The 22,908-nt window shown below is 39.1% G+C and overlaps 1 protein-coding gene across 3 annotated transcripts in view; it reads left to right on the forward strand.

Moving 5' to 3' along the window:
* Nucleotides 1-6,860: 6,860 nt before the first annotated feature.
* UGGT2 (UDP-glucose glycoprotein glucosyltransferase 2) overlaps nt 6,861-22,908 on the forward strand; it is a 92,547-nt gene continuing 76,499 nt past the window's right edge. For all 3 annotated transcript variants that reach the window (XM_074562862.1, XM_074562871.1, XM_074562879.1), the window contains exons 1-5: nt 6,861-7,093; nt 8,536-8,618; nt 16,509-16,639; nt 17,793-17,905; nt 21,457-21,631. In XM_074562862.1, coding sequence (XP_074418963.1) covers nt 6,939-7,093; nt 8,536-8,618; nt 16,509-16,639; nt 17,793-17,905; nt 21,457-21,631 — 657 coding nt within the window. In that variant the 5' untranslated portion in view covers nt 6,861-6,938. The remainder of the gene's footprint in view (nt 7,094-8,535; nt 8,619-16,508; nt 16,640-17,792; nt 17,906-21,456; nt 21,632-22,908) is intronic.

A 22,908-nucleotide genomic window follows, 5' to 3' on the forward strand; every position in this document is an offset into this window, starting at 1 on the left:
ACATAAAATATTAATTTTCATTATTCGAAAGTAATAATTTTGTGTTCTCTCTAAAGATATTCAGCATAAATTATTGGAAGGAATAGCTTTAGATGACTTGTCTGCAAGTATGCTTTTTCAAAGTTGGGAAGTAAGGGGAAACAAGCCCTGACAGGCAAGAAACCTATCTACTAGTTTGCTACTAACATTACCAAAATGATAGACCAATGAGAAGGGACATAGCAAAACCTAAAAAGTAGCATTGGAATTTGTTCGACTGGAAAAAATCCATTGCATTTCACACAATAAAGCAGCATGACTTGTTCTGTTTCACTTTAGCTACACAAAGCTTTAATTAAAATAAATCACACTTAAGAGCCATAGAATAGTTTAGGTTGGAAGAGCGTGCTGGAGGTCACCTTGTTCTATTTGTGCATAAAGCAGGACTGGCTTCAAAGTTCCCTCAGGCTGCCCAGCGTTTTGTCCAGTCAAGAGTCACAGCCGCACGAAAAACAGGGTGTAATCTTAAGTGTCACCACTCTCTGAAATTAGAGTCTGGAAATTAAAACAACATAATGCAGAGGGGAGCATCCTTTTAAGAAGTGCATTATATTTTTCTTTCCTGCATTGGAGGTGCACTAGCAAGACATTCAGTGAGAAGTGAGGGATACCGTTCCCAAAGACACAAGATTTCTCCTGCTGGATGCTTGGCCACACGCAGTCTGCGAGCCAGCTGGTCCCGACACCCAGCTCCTGCTGTGGCCCGAACATCACTCCATGCACAGCTGGGAAGAGAGAACTACCCCAGAAGTCACTTCTTTAGGGGCATGTGCCTCCTCACGTGGCAGTGGTTCCTCGCTCCTGCCGAGTCCATAATTCACCCTGAGCCAGGAACTGCTGCGTCAAACAGCCCAGCGTGTGCCTTCACTGCAGGACGCTGGACGGTGTGGTCTATATGTAAAGCTGCACAAAAGAAAATACAATTGCAATTCTGAACCAGTTAAAAAAGAAGAGCTTCTTCAAAGAAAAACTGTACTTGGCTTTAAGTGGGCAGTATGCCATGATTCTGCAGTCCTCGCTTCTATCAAAGGTGACTTGGCTGAGTGCACATTCAGGACTCTGGCTAATTTTCCAACTTATGTTTTCTTAGCTATCCTGGAAAGGATTCAGAACTCGCCTCGCTGATCTGACTTGAAAAAGAAAAATCACTGATATACTTCGTTGTACAGTTATTTTATCTTTATATTTTCCACCCTGCATGCAGCAATAGCACCTTTTGATTCATACATGGTAGGCCTACAATTCAAATCTCTGTTCTGGGAAATACTGTATTTTCTCAGTGAACACACCTGTACCTTCACACTAAAGTCTTTTTGGGTGCTGCTGTTGTACTATGTGGCCAGAATTGTCTTGAGGCACTTCATTGCACATTATCAGCTTATGAATTAATGTAAAAATACTCAACTTAGTACTTTTTATTTTTAAATATCCTACCTACTGAAGTTATAATCTCCTAAATGTTTGCATGTGAGAAGCCACGTCTAAAACACAAGTATGTGGCTATTATTTGAATCATTAACAATGGTGACTTAATAGCCTTACTGGACATTTTAGGTTAATTTTTTTTATGACCTGTGTATCACCTGTATTCCTTTCACTGAGTACATAGACAGATTCACAAGTTGCAATTAGGGAAAGAAGGAAAAATGTTTTTTTTTTTTCAACACCTAAGAAGCTCACAGGGTTCTGTGAATAAGAGAATAATTACGAGAGCATGCCAGTTAACAACCAGGGTTGTTAGTTGGCATCAGAAGTGACAACTCATGTTGCATGATGAGCTTGATCCCATAAGCTAAGATTTAGCATAGTCAGACTTAGGAAAACCTGCTATGTTAAAGATAAGCCCTACATTTATCCGTTGGTAGAGCGAGTTGCTCAGATTTGGCACAGTAGGAGCCAGTACAGTCCAGGAATCGACAGAACCACACTGTCCTGTTGGCACAGCAGAGCAGTGGCGTTTCTTGTGAGCCGATGTATCCAAACGGGGCTGCAGTCCACATCACAGCCACATTTTACTGTCCCCCACTACGCAGCACAGATGTGCCCACAGTGTTGATCTGGCCTGGGAAGTCTATTCTTTACATTTCAGAGGTGGGTCATTTTAAATAAGAAGCTGTAACTTCCGTCTTTATTTTACAAAGCAAAATGTTGCTTCAGTTTCTTTTCTATGAAAAGTTGGAAAGAGAAGCACACTGGAAGAGACCCATTTACTGTCACTGCAGCTGCACGCGTAGGCATAGCAAAGCAGCATAAATTCCGATTGCCAAAAAGTTGCCACTGAGCAGCTTTTGTGAGCTGATGAAATCAGGCTTATGTTACTTCTGCATCTGTTTTTCTTTCACTTGCTTGTCCCTGTAAATCAAAATGAAGAGCTAACAGACTATAAAATATATTTTGCATTGTTTATTACATAATACCACTATATTGAGATATGCTAATCAAGTAACCCAGGCCGGTCTTTCTTTTCAACAGAATGGACGAAGAGCATCCTTAATGTCTTCGGGGAAACACCTCAAATGCCTGACATAGGAGTGACATTGACAGGTTCTGCAGAGATCGGCCTCCAATCTCGCAGCGAGATAAAAGGATGCCAGCAGTTACTGCGCAGGAGGCTGTCAATTAATAACCAGATATCGGGTACATCTTTTGACTAGTGTTTGACATTTACATTACCTCCAGGTTAGGGAGAAAGGGAGCCTTTCAGCTCAAAAATTGGTTTCAATCCATTAAAAAATAAAGTTTTATTTTCAACTAACTGAATATGCTGATGAAGCTCAACTTATTTGCACTTACTGCTACTGTTTCTATTAAATAGACATAGCTCACTGTGACTTATACTATAAAACATTTGCATCTTACTGAGAAGTCTTCATTAATCACTTCCTCTCTTCACACTGAAACAGCTATGATAATCAATTCTTATTTGCACAGCTGTGATATGAATAATTTTTAAATTTTGCTGTAATTGTTTTTCTGTTGTGATGAAAAACGGTTTCAGAGAACTAAGGGGCTTTCTCAGATATATATGGAATATACGTACAAAAATGGCCAAGTGCTATTTGGAATACTTAATTACATAAAATTCTGCTGTAGAAATTAAGTCTGCTCTCCATCTTCTAGCTTTGCACACCGCTTAAAAACCTAAAATCTGCCTTTGTCCAAATATAAAGAAACAGATTTTTGAAAAGTGTGTATTGGCTCCTTGTGGCTAGAGTGTAGCTAAGGTGCCAAAGCAAAGGGAAGATGGATAAATATGCAAAAGCTTTTATACGGAAATATAATGTATTTCTTTCCAAGGGGCAATCGGAACTGCATCTTAAGCAATGGTTGCCCAGAGAGGTTGTGCCATCCCTAGATTTTTTCAAGCCTTGACTGGACCTCAGAGCTGACCCTGCTCTGAGCGGGAGGCTGGACCACAGACCTCCTGAGGTCCCTTCCAACTTCGTTTAGCCTATCCATCATCCTAAATTTTAAGCACCTAATAAAACAGTAATCCTAAATGTGAGAGAGAGATATGTCTTGGCAGGGAGATTCTTTTTGCCTCATGGAGATCTCTGAATTTAAGCAGAACGATAAAAACCGCACAAAATATTTTCTGCAGTTCACCAGAGATTAATTATCTGACCTGTGATTCAGAGCTACTGCTTTACCTTGCCACTAAATTCAAAGCTAGTCGTATTTCCATAACCAGTCGCAACAAACTTTTATTTATCTTTTTACATGGCAAATCATAAATTGTTACAGCTCAAGATGAAACAAGTACAAGCTATTAAGAATTCACATTTAAGCAACAATAGCAGCCTCTTCAATATCAATATCAACCAAAATGTAATATAGCAACTTTATATAGAAAAGTAATTGAGAGATTAGGGTAAGAGAGATGCATCCATCATCCCAAATACATAGTATCGCATGGATTTATGAAAAACGCATGGTAAATGTATATACATGGGGAGCACGCTTAGTAAATGTCAGGTTTGGCTGAAGAAACAGCAAAAAGTAACTCACTAGTTACTCCTTTAACCATAAAAGGATTGTTGGGTTTGTTTGGGCTTTTTTTTGATAGATGCTCATATAAAATAGCTATATTCTGTGCAGAACAAGTGTAAAGAGAGTTCTAGTAAGTCTATCAAATGCATTTTGAACTTTGCTAGGGAGTGATGGAAGTGTCTTTCACCAGTTCATCGTAAGTGTTTTTACTTCCCATGGATGCAAGAGTTTGTCCACATACATAGGTTATTAGCACAGAAAAACACGGGAACAAAACTTACTTATCCATACACACAACACCCCGTTGGCAGCAGCAGCTTCTGAATGGTCAATATAAAAGAAAAAAGCTGCTCAAACAGTATATCACAGTATATCCATACGAAAGATACTGAATTTATAGTATTTCTAATGGTCTTAGAACCATGAACCAATAGAAATACTCCTGTACTTTTTTCTATGGAGGTATATGAAAACTACCAGTCTTATGTAAGGTTACTTAAATCAACTGATTTACATTAAAGTTGGCATCACTGATGTTTCCCAGTGATACCTGAAAATTATCTGAGGTCATGTAATAGCACAAAATTGTTGGAATAAGTCTAAAAAAGATCAAACACAAGGGCCCCAGACTGAATTTACATATGAACAACCCTCAGGGATGTCTTTATCATACTTTCAGATGATAAGGACCCAGCGGTGTGTAAGTACAGGCGTTTTGTTTGGGCAGAGTTTCTGTACCATAGTTTGAGAACACCTGGCAAACAGATTCCTTTTGTTTGTACATATGGTGTTATTCTGACTGGTCCTGAGCACTAACATGGAGACTATACAATCCATACCCTGCTCCCTAGACTACAGCCCTAACTGACTCCTGCTACCCACACAGCAGCTTTAAGGAGTCAGGAAGTGACCGTTAGCAAAATAAATTATGGTGCATGCAGCAGTGAGATGTTCCAGGTTTCAGCTTCAAGTTCCACGTTTCATGGGTTATGTTTTCTTTGGGAAAGGCGGTACCCTCTATTTTTAATACAGCTGGAGGATTCTTCCTCCAATAAACAACTATTCGGAGCTACTCCGCATTCACATCCCACAATACTGCTTCAGAAGCACCTGCACCTGCTTTTCTAGCTTTGCTATACAGCTGGGGGAAAACTAAGGGAGAAAATGCAGCAGTTTTGCAGAGGAAGTGGAATTAACTAGTGCAATTACAAAAACAGATTAAAAAATAAATTGGAGACCACAAGCCTGAAAAATCTTAAGTTTGAATATAAAGGTAGGGTTCAAACAATTGTTTTTCCAGCAAAGCTCATGTCTATTCAGGAAAATGTTATGTTGGTAGGAAACAGAACACATCTCAAAATAGAAATTGGCATGGAATACTTTCACTTTAAGGGGGGGGAAAAATTAAGTAATTCCCTTTTCCTTTACCAAGTATATGTGAATGTATATTCCGTATGAAGCCTTTCACACTTAGTAAGCTCCTAGCTACTATTTTCAGCTGAACAACCATTCAGGACCAAGCACAAGCAGAGGCACTGGGAAGTTTGGGGATCACCAGGGAATGCAGCTGCCACCACGGCTCCTGGATGACACAGCCCTGTCTCTCCTCAGCTGTGAGCCGCCGCTGCCACTGTCACCAACAGCAGTGTCCACCACTCACAAATAATGCCAGAGCCCCGCAGGGGAAATGTTGAGGGGTATTAGTTGTTTAGTGTAATAATTTCAATCAAATTTGAGTAAGAAATCAACAGTATTAAGTTCTTGTAAGCTGCACAAAAATTAATGAACACAGAGAAAAACCCATCTCTATCATATCACCTCCAAAAAAAAAAAAAAGGTAAGTTTTAATTAGAATAAATTACTTAGGGTTACAATATGGTGTGATTTGTGCTGTTTGCCTCGCTTTACTTAGCATGAGTAGCTAGATTTGCTAAAGCCTTTAGGCCGCGATAGAGTTATTTTCTTGGTAATTTTCCTAGCAGCTGGTACAGTGCTGTGTTTAGCCTTCTAGTATGGGAAATATGTTGATATCACACTGATGTTTTGTTAGTGTTTCTCCCAAGTCTGGGATTCTTCAGTTCTCCACGTTCTGCCGGCAGACACAGGTGCACGAGGAGCGTAGACCAGAAGATAAGGAGGCTCCAACCCTCGGCTGAAACTGCAAATCAACAAGGTGAGAGCCCGCGGGCCTGGACACAGAGAAAGAATTGAGTAAAATGTTACAGGACCCCAGACCAAAGATCACCACTGGACTAAAAGATGGATGAGGGGTGGCTGTGTGGATCACAGAGTAATGGCCCAGGCATTTCTTTGCTTGGGGTCCCCCCCTTTGGAGGCACCTAGCCTGGGCTGTCCTTGCCACTGTACCTCCTAATTAAATTAATTGTTTTATAAAAAAAACAACGTCCGAAAGGGGAGGAAGCGCCCCTGAAAGTGTGTGTGCGCGACACCACGATTGCTGTGTGAACGCCCGGCCAGCGGCTTCTCCTTTAACAGGAAAGCTAGAGACACCCTACGCAAAACTCTCACTTATAAAACATCCCGAGAATTCACAAAAAGGTAACGGAACAGCACCCCAGGCGGGCACAGGCGCTCCCCGCCCCGCCTGAGGGCGGCGGGGGAGGAGGGGAGGTGCTGCCGCCACCGCCGCTCCCGCGCTTGCGCGGGGTCGCGAGCCGCCCGGCCGCCCCGCCCCCAGCGCCGCGTGTCACGGCACCAGCCCCGCTGGCCCCGCTATTTATTTGGCGTCAGCCGCTGATTGGTCTCTAGGCTGGCCAATAGCCCCCTAGCGAGGGTACGGTGCAGCCAGTGGGAGCGAGGCAGACGCCGTCGTGGGCGGGGCCGCGCACGCCGGGGCTGAGGGAGCGGCGGGAGCTCCGAGCGCCCCTCACCGTCCCGTCCTCCTCCTCATGGCGGGCTGGCGGCCGCTGCTGTTGCCGGCCCTCTTCCTCGCCCTCCTGCGTGTCCAGCACTGCCTCTGCGGCAGGGCTCCGGCCTCCTCGCAGGCCGTGACGGCCCGGCTGGCGGCGAAGTGGCCGGCGACGCCGCTGCTGCTGGAGGCGAGGTGCGTGCAGCCGCCGCCTCCTCCTCATCCTCCTCCTCCTCCCCCTGCCGCCCTTCCTCGGCTGCCGCGGGAGGCCGTTAGGCTGGGGAAGGGGACCGGCGGCGCAGCCTCCCCTTGCGGTCTTCCGGGGGGGCGGGGGCGGGGGCGCCTGGCTGAGGGGGCAGGAGGAGGGCGGGGGGGGCCCTTCCTTCTCTCGGCGGAGAAGGGAGGGAGGCTGTCAGAAAGGGATGGCTGCGATTCTCTCTTTCTCTGTCAGAGGGCGCGTTCAAGTGCTCCGTTGGTATAGCGCTTAACTGTTTTCTCCCTTCGTAAAATGCTCTGGTTAGTGCTGACAGGCTTTCCCAGATTTTCAGTGTGCTCTCAAGTTGCATTGTATTTGACCTCGGATATTTTGCAGGCTAGTTCGAGGAGGTGCAGTGGGCTAATCTATCTACGCAATTCCGACCTTCTGCTGACTAATAGTATCTCTTCATCTCACCCCGATTAGTTTACTTTTGCTCGTGAATGAAATAATTATGTATAAAGGGATTAGCGAATATGTGATGCTGTAGTAATAAAACATATCTTTTTTTCTCGAATGGTATTTTTAATTTGTAATCATAATTTCAAAATTGGAAGTGAAAATGTTTTCCAGTATTACATGTTTGCGGCTCTCCTGCCAGTTTGGTTTAAAAATCTTTTTTTGTTGTTGTTTTGTTTATAAAGTTGTTTGCTGCTCTTTGGAGAACTCCCATGAAAGGGAGGATTGCAAGCTTCTGTAATCAAAGGAGTGGCAAACTTCCAAAGTAAAGATTAGAAAACAGTACACTCATGCTAGCAAGTAGATATCTTGTGCAGATGTAAGGGGGGTTGGGATGGTGTGAGCAATTGATGTTCCCTTAAAAAAAAACCCACAAAACTAAAAAGTGTTACCAGTAAGTGGAAGAATGGTATTTGGAATAAAGCAAACCTTACCTTTTATGCTTTGTAAGGATTAACACATCTTTGAAAGTGTTCCAGAGATTGGGGGCCTCCTCTGCATAGCACAGTAGACATTATCATTTAATTAAAAAATATAACCTGACAGAGTGTATGTTCTTATTTGTACATTTAGCCACTAATAAATAAAGTTTGTGTGCTTAGTTGATTTTATTTATAACTGTATATTGGAATACCTGTTGAAAAATAAAGTGAAAAATTGTGTTTATTTCTGTATTGGAGAATAGTCTGCTTACTTTACAGCTCTCATTGTTGAGTTCAGATGGGTAGTATTTTGTTCAAAACTTTAATGCAAGTACATCACTGTTCAGTGTTTATGCTGCAGAGAACTTAGATGGTCATTGAATATACTTAATACTTGGTTGTTGCTGGGTATTTGTTATTTTAAGCAACTGAAGATTTTTACTGTGGTACATCTTTGGACAAAATCAACCTATGGACGATTCATTTTTATTTTTAAACAGTGAATTTATTGCAGAAGATGGTAATGAGAAGTTTTGGCAATTCTTGGAAACCGTACGAGAATTAACAGTTTATAAGCAAGGAGGTAAGTTAAAGAGCATGCTAGTTCTAATATATTATCTTGCACTTTTAAAAATCAAGCTAACACATTAGCTAGTTCCTGTCAGGTAAAGCCTAACTCTTCCACTATTGCTTACGAGGTATATTTCTTTCAGAAAGTTGTAGCATGTTTTTCCCTGGGAGCTCTACCTGTAGGAGCATTGTAAAAGCAAGGAAGATGAGACGGACTGAACTGCTGTTACCATATGGAACAGAAATGTAAAGATTACAAGATACCTACCTTCTTAGGTGGCTCTGCAAGAGCTTATAGGATGTTCAGACTTCATGTTTTATGTAAGATGTATGTTCGTAGGGGAGAAAAACCCACACATAACTAAAATGAGAATGCTAGCTAAAGGAAAAAATGTAAAGAATGACCAAAAAAGGTTTAATACTGTTAGATGGCATACAGACTGTTTTCTAGCAGCAATACTGGTGTTTTGGAATAAATGTTTATCACTGTGAAAATAGGATTAAAAAAACTGGCATGATTAGGCATAAGACTATTAAGTTGTTAGAAGTTTGGAGAGAGGAACAAAGCATAAAATCTAGGAAATGAATCGTAAAAATGAGCCACCTGAGAAGATACCTTGGAGAGAGGTTTACTAGAAATGACCATGGTAATGAAAAATTTGGAAACCTACCGGGTTTTACAACAGGTTGGTCAATATTAGACCTACTTGGTAGGTCAATAGATGAACAAGGTGAAAAAAGCTTCAAAACAAGGTAAGGCTGTTTCATTTTGCTTTTTATTTCAGAATAGTACAGCTCTTTAGGCATGAGTGTGAGGACCTAACTACTACTCGAAGAGACTTCAGGTAAATTGAATGTTACATCAGTTGTCAAAAGCTAACAAACACTAGAAAGATTATGCAGGAAATGGCAGTGAGATGACAAAAATGAATCCTTGTTATGTGAAAAATGCTATATATCGGAGGGAGAACTTAAGAAACGGCATGCTTCAACAATTGTGACTGACTGAATACAAGTCTAAAAGAGATTGCAGTGTCCTTGTGGATAGGTCAGTGAGAATGTTATTTTGAGTGTTCAGCAATGTCCGAGGTAGCTGATAGACTTAAAAAAATTATTAGGAAAGAAACAGGGACCTGCATGGTAAACAACATTTTGCTGCTTATGATTCCGTGATGTGCTTTTGTGTTGAGCAACACATGATGTTCTACTTTACTGTTTCCCTGTATTTCTCCCTTTCTTCAGAAAGGATATAGTATAAGCAGAAGATGCACAAACAACTGTGATTATAGTTATGGGATATCAACTGGAGAGCTGAAAAGAAACCTAGAAAATTACTGTGAGCTGATAAAAACTGGGGATGGTCTGAGGTCAGAAGTATGAACAAAGCCAGAGAGAACTGCTGAGAACAGAGGCCCGGGTGGTAAATGCTGCTTGGAGCCATTCTGTGTAAGGGCATGAGGATGTGGAAAATTGAAGTAGGTGCAGAATTTGACCTGTAGCATTTGTTGAGCCAAGTACTGTTGACTAATGCTATTTAAGATCTTTGTCAACGCACAGGACAGTGGCATGGGTTATACCCTCCACAAGGTTGTGAATGACACAAAACTGGGAGGAGAAGTTGAGAAGCTGGAGGGTAGGGCTGCCATTAGAGAGGCCTTGGCAGGCTGGAGAGATAATCCAACAGAAACATTGGGAGGTTTCAGCAAAGGCGCTTTGCAGACTCCTGCGTGTGGGCTGGAATAATCTCAGCAACAGTGCAACCTGGGCACTGCCTGACTAGAAGGCATTTTTTGAGAAACAGACCTGGAGATTCTTGTCAACAGCGAGTTAAATTCGTATGCGTGAGAAGGCTGGCTACATGCTAGGCTGCATCAGCAAGAGTGTAGCCAGCAAGTAAAGAAAAGTGATTATTTCACTGTATGTAGCACTTGTAAGACTGCCTCTGGAGTGCTTTGCCCAGGTTGGGGCTCCCCATTAAAAGAAAGACTGGATCAAGTCTAGGAGAGGATCACCACAGTGGCTGGAGAACTGGAGCAGATTTCTGAGGAAAGGCTGACAGAACTGGGTTTCACTCAACCTGAGGAAGAAAAGAGAGGAGTAAGGAGAGACCTTATATCTTCAACTTCTTATTAGGAAGGTATAGAGGATGGAACCAGATCCTTCCTGAAGTTACACAGTAATATGAAAAAAAGCAATGGGCACAAGTTGAAACATGAAAATTTTTGTTAGATACTAAGGAAAATGTTTCTGCTGTGGGGTTGGGTAAACACTGGAACAGGCTGCCCCAGGAGGTTGTGGAATCTCCATTCTTAGAGATACTCAAAACCACTGCATGAGCCCCTGAGCAGCCTAATACAGCATTGAAATTAGATCTCCTCTAAGTAAAAGTTTGGATAGGGTGACCTCCAGAAGTCACTTTTGACTTGAATTAGTCTTTTTTTGTTTGTTTGTTTTGTTTTTTCTATGAGTAGTCTAGATGCAGCTGATATTGCCTTGAAGAGTGATGTATTAGATGATGTGTCAGGGGGTTTTATTAGCCATCTCTGGTCTGTTTGCTCGGACCAGCTTTCCAAGAAATTTGAAGCTTTAGTGACACAGGTGTATGTTGAACTTTGCTGTTAGCTGCATACTTTACCTATTTTACCTGGATAAGCTCTGTGATTCAGAATAAATAAATTACCAGTAGGATGATCTGCATGGTCTGTCTTGCAGTATTATGGTAGTGGGGAACCTTGAGAATGTACTAAAATATTACTTTAAGAATACTAAGCAATTGATGTGTATATGTTGATTTATCATAATGGCCAACGAACTCCTGTGTTTACAATGCAGGAAAAAAAGTTCTGGCACCGAGTGGTTTTCCTAAAAGTCTATTTATAGTTGGGGTAGTATTATACAAGCAAAACAATGCTCTTTATGAACAGGATGAGAAGGAAAGATTCAGTTTTAGAGGAGAAGAAAGTGGTTATTTAATGACAAAATCACATCAATACTGAGTCTTCCAACTTAAGAGCGCCTTACAGAAGTCAACATACTAAGTATGAAATAGAAATAATATGAGCATCATACATATCCAGCAATAGTTAAGCCATTTTCAGTAGGGAAGTCTGCATTAGATGTCTACAATAAAATGGTCAGCTGAGTGAAGAATACTGATACTGAAATAGTGGTGTGGCACAGTATGCCTCTGAGAAGAAGGTGGTTCTCTGGATGGGGTGGAATGAGTTCCGTCTTAGCTGGTGCATGTCAAGATGTGTTGACGTAGAGGGATGTTCATGATGCGTTAAGGCTGAAGTAACAATAACTACTGGAGCAAATTAAAGGATCTGGCTTAAAAAGGATTGTTTGTGATGACTGACTTCTTAGTTCTGCTCTGGATGAAATCAAGAGTAGATAGGATGGACAACTGGGAAATAAAGGCGTTGTTTCTAAATAGCAATGCTTTCATAGAAGGTAAAGAATTACTAGATTTGAAGCTGAAAAACTGGGTTTATAGGAGAATTGGATGATAGATTTGTATCCCAACCTACAGTTGAGTATTTCAGAAGTACTGAAGCTAAAACTTCAAAAAATCAAATATGGTGGCTCTCTTTGTTCTTTAAAATTATCCCTTGGATGATTTCCAAACCATTGCTTATCAGTTCTCAAAACTTGTTATTTTAAATTTAGAATAATCAAATCAACATCTGTTGTTAATTTGCTCATTTAAAATATTCATCCTTAGCAAATTAGGTCTAGTAATGGTCTCTTTAGCTATGATATAGGTAGCAATTTAATGGATTTGGTAGGAACAATATACGTGGAATTTGGTAAAGCATTTAGTCTGGTGGTGTATTTGGTTGTTTTAACACTTTCTTTAATATGAACTCAAATCAGCTTGGGCATTGTTGAGATTATACACTGTGAAAAACATGAAAAAGTTAATGATGGGATTTACTATATTAAATTAGAGTGAGTTCTTCAGGTAGTATGGGCAAGATTGTGTGTGCTTACTCAATATGCAACATACTTGCCACCAGGCTTATGGAAGATTTGTAAATGCAGGTGATGCTATTTTGGGCTGCATGCATGTTATAAAGAAATCAAAGTTGCAAAAAATTTGTACTAAAACCAGCACAGTTACAAAACACTGAAGATTGCATTTTAAATTTACTGCTGCTTTTATATCTCAAAAGGTTAATTTAGGAACACAGTGAAGGTAAGTAGCCAGTTCCCTGCCGACTAATTATAACTTGAGTGTTTACTGTCTTCCCAAGTGGTTCAGTTAATATAATGAATTCTCAGCAATCTCTTAAATACATATTAAAAAAAGACAACCAAAAAAAAGGCCACAAACCCCACACAAACATACTAATAGAGAAGCTATTTTCTCTGAAAAAATGTAACAGAGCATTACATAGAAATAACAATCATGAAAATTATTTGTTGTAATCTAGAAGGCTATACATTATTCACAACTAAATTACATAATTTTTTTTATATACTGTATCAACATTAAAGATTCAAGAGGAATCAGTTTCACAAGCATGGCACTTCTATAATAAACATGCAATAAAATAAAGTATTCCCTCTCTACTGGCATCTTGCTTGAATGTCATAGGGATTTGACTGGCTGGTGATTGCTTCAACTGCTGTTACCCGAGATCTTTAGTTCCCTAGCTGATCTATAGATACAGATATACACATCTATGCAGTTGGGAAAATCCCCACGCTCCCATCCCTCAAAATAATGATGCCAGAACCCTGTGCTCTTTTGACTAATTATGTCCCTTATGTTTACCCTCCCTACTGACTGTGTCTCAGCACTTTGAATTCTCCTGCGGGCCACCAGTGTATACTCAGATTAATTTTGTGCTGTGTGTGCATGAGATCTGAGGAGCTGCGATACAGACCTTTACTTTCCTTTTGTGAATGTCCTGGTCATCTTCCTTTAATTATTTTTTATCTACCTGTGATGCCAGATACTGCTGTAGATTGTGGATAGTAAACGACAGTGTTTAAATGTGTCTGCTTAGCTAGCTGTTCCATTCTTGTTGTAGTCAATCTCATCAATTTGGCCACAGGAATTAAGGGAGCTATTCAGCTGACAAATTTAGGCATCTTTAGAGTGAGCTGAATAGCTTTTCAGGTTTTGTTGGCTGCTAGGCTGTATCTCTCTTGGCTAGAATGGGATTTTACAGGTATGTAGCTCATAAACATGCTTTCAGATGTCTGAAATCTGGAGCTGTATCCTATTAATGTTGTCTCATTTTTTTATTTATTTATTTTTAAATCAACTCTGTTAATGAATTTAGTGGTAATATGCTATCATGCCACATTTTATGACCAGAAACATCTGTTTCTCCATGGTTCCCTGTAACATCCTAAGAAATTTAATATGACTTTTACTTTTTGGCATAGAGTGCAGTGTTAAAATGTGCCTGGAGGGAAAGTAGTTATAAAGTTTCAAGGAGCAAGTACTATGTGAAAATAATTTTCAAAATTGAAACCATAGTTCTGTGTGTAATAGACTTTTTAAAATGCTTTTGCATTAGGTGTATTGTATAGCGTTTGATATAGATTAATTTATCTTGCTTAAGTTTAAAGTACAGTTGTAGTCTGAATGAAGCCACCAATGTTGATGTAAGTTGAAGTGGTAGGAATGTATGCATAATTTGATAAATGTGACCTTGTCAATATGTAACACAATTATTTTTGAAAGCACGTGACAAATTATCTTTCTTTTTTTTTTACTTACTAAAATCATCATTGTCTTAATAATCTTCCAGAGCAAAAATGTCAGATGTTTTATATAAAGCACTGAAAGCACAGCTGGAATTTGTAAGCCAAAGAATTTAAAGACTTGCGGTAAAAATGTTTTATTGAGGCGGTATCTTTAGAATTGTATATTTAATAACTTCATTTTTTTCAATAGGAAGTTATTTGGGGCCGAGTGGAGAGGCAGAGATTTCATATCTAATTTTTATTTTTGCTTCATGTTATTGGGAAGACGTTTCAATCTGGAAGTATTTGCCACTTCCAAAACTTTTACATTCGCTGCTTGGAATGTGTGAAGCCAAAATTATCTCATTTGAGTTCCGCCAGAGCTATGTGTAGGTTTAGAAAACGTAGAAGAGATGGGGTTTTTGTCCATTGAATTTAACGTTAGACAGTAATGATCATATACAATTTATGGGAAGGCAGCGTTCTGGAAATGTAGATCATACCCTTTTGTAATCGTAGATTATTTTTTTCTAGTGAATCACAGCAAACTCGGCCTTTCTAAATAATGAGTTTTAAGAAGGAGGAAAGGCAGAAAAGAGATCCTTGAGGCTTTAAGAACAAAAGAAGGTTAAGGGTTGTAAAGAGGAAAGTGAGAAGATAGGAAGTGCTTAGTTATGAAAATAGCATACAGAAGTGCTGGGAGCAGTTAATGGGCATTTCCAAAACTATGGCCTGTAGGGCTATTGTATGTGGTATAATGTTTAGCTGGAACCTAGGCCATGGTGAGGGAATGGCATTTGCATTGCTGCATTCATGATTTGATAAGAGTAATTCTCAGATCTGCTGCAGCTGAGGCAGGTGAAATCTGGCCAGTTAAATCATATGAGGTGACTTTCACACCATGTAAAAAATTTGATGCCTCTTGGACCCCTAAAGGAATTTCCTTCTGGGATGATCATTCCACTTTCACAGCAAGAGCACCTTTAAAATAAGGTGTTGACCCAAGAACACAGATAAATTCAAGCGGGACAGCTAGAATGGTTCCTCCGTGCAATTCACTTTCCCTTTGCTGCAAGTTTTTGCTTTTATAGGAGAATGTTTGAATTACACATGAAAAAGATCTTGAGTCACTGCAGTTTCCACATAGTATCTTATCAGTGTAAGTAAAATACATGCTGACTACATAGATATAGGGTTTTTTGGGCCATAAGTTGGTAATTCTGGACCGCTTCACGCGTGTTTCAGCGGTTCCTCCTGTGGAAGAACAGCCCCTGGAACAGGGATGGTATGGTCACAGCTTTGGTTCTCTGACTCTAATTCGTTTGTATTCAAAAATATTATATAGTACGATGTACACAGCCTGATTTAAAATTTTGGTGAGCATTATTCCCTAAACAGGTACAGGTCTTTTTCACAACTTGACAAAACAATATTAGAACCTCATTCTAATTAGGCTTTTTTGCCTCACAGTCCAAGGAGAGCATGACTATATTCACTTGAATGTGCCTCTAGAAGAATAAATGAAGGTTAATTATTTCCAACCAATGTTTTTTATTATCACTTCTGTCATTCCCAGGCACCATCCACCTTCCTTCCTACTTGGAGTCCTAATTTTGGCCTTGAGAAGGCAAGATATGAAGGGAGGGGGGAAGCCACTTTCCGTACTGCATCCATTCTCATACTCCTGTTTATCATCTGTCTTTAAGAAATAGGACATGAGAGAGTAGCACAAAGAATGTCACCTTTTGAAGACTTTTATTTATTTAAGTTGCATGGTTGGAGTGTTCCCAGACTAAATGTGAGGAAATAATATGTAAAATGCTAGTTGAAAGTAAGTAACCTCCAAAATTTGCGTTAAAAGGCTAGCATAAGCATGACAAATAGAAATAAATGAGGAAGTTCTATTTAAGTCTTTCTGTTTGGGTCTGCAGAGAGACATTATTGTCTTGAGCCAATTTTTATATTGCTGAAAATGACTTAATGTTAACCAGTGTTATTGCACTCATCTTTGTTGTATTTACGTTGCATTAGGCCTTTAGAATTGGTAGGAAAGGAAACAATTATCAGTGGACAACATTTAAGACTTGAATTGCCAAGCAGCACTAACGTAATGTTTGCCTGTTATATAGCACAGGTAGACATGCCACATCATTTATGGCTAATTACTAAAAGTGTCATATTTTTTTTTCTTCTTCAACAGATTCAGAGCATTCCTATTACAATCTAATCTTGAAGAAAGCAGGACAATTTTTATCCAATTTGCAAATCAATCTGTTGAAGTTTGCACTTTCCATACGGGCATATTCTCCAACTGTTCAGATGTTTCAGCAGGTGACTGTATTATCTGATATATTTGGTACATGATTTTATGTGGTATATTTGCTGCAGAGTGAAGAATGTTCATTATTATAGTTCAGTAAAATATATGCAATGTTATTTGGAATCAAGCATGATCAATTTATGAAGGTGATGCTTTATAAGCGGGTTATATTGACAGGAACAAATATTCATGTTTAATGGTATGGATAGCATTTTCAGGGTGGAATTTTTGGAATTGTTCGTTTTTAAAACTCAGGTTGTGGGTGCTATTTTTGCATTGCTTTAAATAATCCTATGGGAATTTCAGGCATTCCCTAAGTAGGAAATTTCCTGTAACTTCCAAGTCATTTATATTTGTTATTTAGTGCACTTCTCTCTCCCCCTCTCTCCCCCCCTCTCATTATATTAGTATTTGAAAAGATGAAAGATAGAATAGTCAAATACCTGCTTTGTTAATGAAAAAGTGGGAGGGCATAAATTCACTGTGCCTCTAGCCTAAAGCTGCTCCTCCTCCTTTTAGCAATGCCACCTTCAAGATAAAGTGAGAAATCCGTGTTTCTGAAAGGTAATAAGCTGTAATAAAGTTAAGGGGTTTTTTGCAAGTGTTCTCTGGAGGAATATCATCATCTCAGACTAGTATATTTTCATTTTTATCTTTCAGCTTGTGAATCCAGAGTCATTGATAGGCAGTCATATAATTCCCACTTACATAGGAATAGCTGAATATAGTTAAAAAAAAAAAGTGGGGGGATGGGAAGGAGAGAGAACCAAAAATTGATGTTAATTGTTTGGGATTTATCGGTTAGCAGTCAAATCTTTGTATATTAACATGATTGCTGATAGCAACTAAAATTAAAAATGTCTGAGAGTACAGGCTGTGATTTCAGCTTGTGGAGGAGACTTCTCCGCCCTGTCTTACAGAATATAAATGGACTTGGATTTTATGGAGCATGACTGCATTTGATAGACTATGTGTCACAAAGGTTATAAGGTCTTAATCTTCTAATATTTTCCATTACTTTTTTCACATGCACCCAATTTTGAATGGGCTTAATTAGAAACACAACTCAGTGGCAGCTGTTGAGTTATTTTAATCAAAGGGATGTGAGTTTAAGTTGAAGTGCAATCAAAGCATTCTGGTTGAGTATAATTGTTGAAATATTAGATTGCAGCTGATGAACCTCCACCAGAAGGCTGCAGTGCATTTGTGGTTATCCATGAGAAGCACACCTGTAAGACTAATGAAATAAAAAAGCTGCTGAAGAAGGCTACTAAGAGGTAAATGTAATGATCTGTTTTAAGAGGAAAAATAGATTACTAAAGAGGAAAAGGTATTATTGCATATATACTTGTAGTATTTTGAAATTTTGTGTTCTATTTACTTGATAATGCCAAGCCCATAAATCCCTGTTTACTGGATATTGAAAGACATAACCATTTAAAATATAAGTTATTTTAAGAATGACTTTTGGTTTTGAAATATTTTAAACACTTTCTGCTATAAGAATTCATCAATTATGAATCAAACTAGGGATTTAAAAAAAAAAAAGAGCTCTGCTACTCTAAACACGTGGAGAATTTTGTATTCCCTTTTTTTTTCTTTGGTGTGGAATAGTCAGGTTTAAGTTACAGTGTACTTTCTATACAAGCTTACCCTTTAATGCGTCTCAGACAGTACTTCTGCTGTCAGACCTTTCTGTGTAGTCAGTGCTGATGCATTTGAGGTTTTCTGGGTGATAAGGGGTTGGCACAGGGGTGGAAGAGGAGTCTACCTCAACTGGCATAACCTTTCCTCACCTTGTGCTAGACTTCGCACCTATCAAGCCTTTCTGCAGACTTTGTCCTGTAGAAAGTAGCATCAGTCCAGAATGAATTTGGGATGTAAAGTAATATAGAACCTATCAAAATAACAAATAATAAGAAAATAATGAAAGCAAAATGTTTAATCTCCATAAAAAAAGAATTAATCCGTATTTTTTCAAGATCTCTATGTAGCATTTTTTTTGTTTGTTTTTCCTGCAACGGTCAAGGTCACCATAATACATGTCAGTGTCTGTACCCTCAACTGCTTCATGGAGATATGTAGAGCTGAAAGACGATTCAGTAGGCCATATTTCTTGGATTTTGGTTTCTATCAAATAGAAATCAGAAAAAAAAAAAACAAAACTGAAAACCTATAAATTTGTCTCTTTGGGGATGGTTGCTTCTGAAAACAATTTTGCGTTCTACATGTACAGTATTTTCAAATGCCATGTCCCATTTTAACTATTACATTCTGCCTAACAAATGTCTCTTACTTTCTTACATAGATTATTTGTACTATATTTTGGCTTTTAAAACGATGTTGAATTCTTCTGGTCATACATTTAGGCATCATGAGACCTTAATATTTTATCACAATGTCTGAATATGCTCTTCTTTTAAAGCAGTTAACTGCATTCAGTATGTTCTCCATTCTGGAGATACTATCCCCAAATTGACAAGATTCTGGAAATTCACAATACTATACAATAGAATCCTGAAGTATTTGGAATTGAAAGAGCTAGACTTCTACGAATCATTAACTTTAAGAACTCAAAACTTAAGCTCTTTCTATTGAATTGTTCTTGTGTTTTGGATGGTTTTGTGTGCACCAGTCACATCACAACCTTCAGAGCTGTAGAGACAAATCTTGATAAATTTCCTCTCCTTCTGTTCACCCCAAAAGTAGTTGAGTCACTCAAATATTTAGAGTTCCTGGAGCTAGACTTTGAGAAATCCATGTTCGCCTTCTTGTAATTGTTTCCACTGTTGTTTCCAGTTGTACTCTCGAGGGCTCTGGACCTTTCAAAGCAAGATCTTCTGTGGTTAAATGGCTGGGATTGCTTATCTTGCTAATTGTCCAAAATACAACACTAAGATTTCTGGGGCTGTTGCTGCCAAGAGCAGAAGCATTGATGGGAGTCATATTTTGCTCAAAACAATAATGCCTTAGAAGGTCTGTCAGTACACGTCTGCTGTCTTCTGTGCACCACATTCCTTCTGCACCGTGTCTTGGCAACTATCAAGGCAAGCCTATAGTTGCTTATACTACCCTAGTAACTGGGTAGCGAGTGCAGAACTCCACATCCATGTGGGTTTTCTATCTTTTTTTTTTTTTTCTCTCTGCCCAGCTGCTGTCCTTTGCTTTCAGGCAGCCTTCTCATGAGAATCTCTTATGGCAGGAAATAAATTAGCTTTCAGCTCGAAGAGCAAGAGAACCAATTACTTCTCACACCTATTCAGTGTCGAAGAGAAACAGAGAATGGGGGCTTATCTTGGATTTACAAGGGCTGAACACTTTAATTCTCCAATCCAAGGTCATTATGGTTAGCCCTATGCAGTGTTATTCCACTGCAGCACTTAATTTTTTTTTTTTGTAGTGGAGCTGGGTCATTATAGTATAAAATGCTTCCTTTGTCAGCGTTCAAGAAAGTCATGACAGCCCTTGGTACCCACCTTTTGAGAGCAGGAGTCATCCTTCTGCGATACGTAGGTGACTAGTTTAGAAAAGAGAAGCTCTCTTGATTTAGGTTTCAACTCTATAAATGACTGTGGCAGTTCTTGTCTCTCTGTATATGAAAAGGAAATTGCACAAGTCACATCCCATATATATGCTTTAATCTTGGGCAGATATGGATCTGTTCTTGAACAGAGCTTGCTCATTTCAGGAGTTGTTTCAGACTCCCTGATGACACCTACTTCATCTGCCCTGCCCTGTGATGAGGGGAAAGCTTGCCTGATATTTCTGTGACACATGGCTGCATGCACCCAAGTTAATTCTCAAACCAGGCACTTTTTCTCTGCTTTACAAATGTGGTCTTTGATTGTGTACCTACCAAGTTATGTAGGACGTTGATGTTAAGGCCCTGAGTAACCTAATACAAACTGGCCCCACTTTGAGTGAGGGTTTAGAGCAGGTGACCTCCAAAGGTCCTTTGCAGTGTAAATTATTCTGTGATTTTTATATTGAAGATATTCCTAAACTTTGTATCACAGGAACTGTGGTGTGTGCAGTTCTGCTCACACCTTTCCAATATGACTTTTCAATGAACATCTACTACACGCATTTCTGTAGTGTGTTTTGGATTACAGTTTCTCACTTGCCTTGGAGAGGTTCGGAGGGAGTTTACTGGTCTTTCAAGTGTAACTATGCAAAGGCAACTTTGAAAAAGAAGTGTACTCATCAATAATTAGCATGTTGAGTATATTACTCAACCATATCCCCTGTTACTTTTCCATCTTTTCAAGGATTCATTCAAAAGATGTTTGTAGTCATCTAAGATACCATCACAGGTATAGAAAACGTAACTAGGAGGGTAGGTAGGAAATCAAAATTTGTAAAATTACCTAAATCAACAGAGCTTAATGGTGTAAGAGAAGCATAACCCCAGTGTGTGTTGGCAGCTTTCGCAAACTTCACTGACTATCCCTCTGCTACTCTGTTACTCACTGTCTGATCTGTACATCTCTAGTAGATGTAATGCATCATTTAATTTAAGAGGTTCGAGCTGTAACTGCTTGTTGCACAAAATCTCGAAGCGCCATGCTCTTCATTGGCTCTGTTGTGATTGGGTAAAATAAATTACAGTTGATGCTGATTTTTCAGTTTCTTGGGCTTTAACTTGAAAATTTGTGTTCTAAGTTGTTTTGTGAGAAATCATGATTATTTTGTGATGATTTTAACATGGCTTTTATACTTTTAGTGTGTAAGCCCTTAATAGTTTTTCAATTATGAAATAGGAAAACTGCCACTGCTTTTATTTATTTTCTGAATATATAATATCACAACTATTTGTTTTTAAAAACAGACCCAGGCCTTATCTTTTTAAGGGAGATCATAAATTCCCGACTCTCAAAGAGGATGGCCCAGTGGTTGTTCTTTATGCAGAAATGGGTACAAAAGACTTTGTTAAATTCCACAAGATTTTATCTGAGAAGGCAGAAAAGGAGGAAATTGTTTATGTTCTCCGGCATTATGTTCAGGTATGCAATTCAAATGAACATTGATTCAGTAAACTGTTAGTATTCTGTCTTTATTTTGCTTGCTTTCTGACAAAGCACACTTTCTACACTTATTTTTGCATTTGCCTAAATCATGTGCAATATATATTCTAATTTTAAAACTTTCTAGATTAAGTGATTCACCTAATACAAACTTTGAAGCTGGGAAAGCATGATAATATTATCTAATCCTGCATGCAAGCACTGTTTGCATCACTGATTGATCTTGAAGTACTTAATTTTTGGTTATGTGTCTGCTTTTTGTACATTGTATGGAGACCTTGGGTGAATCTTGGTGCAGGAGACTGAATATATTAATAACAAGAATTAGAAAAATGGAAAGTAGAATAGAAAATCAAGTCAAAATAATTAATTATACTTTATATATTCTGAGTATAATCGCATACATTCATTATAGGACAACAGCATGGGCATCACAGTCAACATCATCATTGACCAATTTTTCGACACATTCCACAGTGTCAGTGTTTTAAACATAATGTTTCTGAATGCTTTTCATAACTTACACTTCTCCCTGAAACAAAACAAGACAAATACCAGTACATGGTACTACATTGCCCCCACTTTTGGTTATTGGAAGGTTTTTGTAATTTATATTCAGGGTACAGCTCTTAATGAGATCCATAGTTTGTGGATGACTGAGTTGTTTGCTCACAGTAATGAAACAGAGAATTTGAGGAAACCAATCTTAAATTCTAAGTTGTGTGGGATATAGTTTTTACTGAACTTTCTGTTCTTTTGTGCACTTTTTTTTTTCAATTAAATACCTATAGTCTCCTTGCTCTGACTGGCTTATGCACCATGGTCCCCCCAAATGCCTGTTGTCTTCCTCCCTGCACTTTTTCTCTCTTCAGACTGCTCTTCCTTCTTCCTCCTTCCTCACAATCTTCCTCCTTCCTCACAACCTCCTCTTTTATTCTTTGGTTTCCACTAAGAGGGATTCTCCCTCCTTTTTTTCATTAAATACCAGAAGAGGGAGCATTGAGAGCAGAAGAGGTATGGTCTTTCTGCTGTCGGTTTGGTTTTGGGGTTTTTTTTGTTTGTGGGTTGTTTTTTTTTTTTTTTTTTGCCAGTATCACCAAGACTGCTTAGAGAGTGCACTGCTCTCTGCATTGAGATTTGCTTAGAGGACAAGCAGAGAAAACCCTCAGTCCTGCTGGCTTTTCAGTTGTGGGCTGGAGTATTCTCAATGCAGAATGATTCTTAAAAATTGTAAGCCAAAGCCAAAAAGCTTTCAA

This window comes from Larus michahellis, chromosome 1 (genome assembly GCF_964199755.1).
Source record: "Larus michahellis chromosome 1, bLarMic1.1, whole genome shotgun sequence".
Taxonomy (NCBI): Eukaryota; Metazoa; Chordata; class Aves; order Charadriiformes; family Laridae; genus Larus; species Larus michahellis.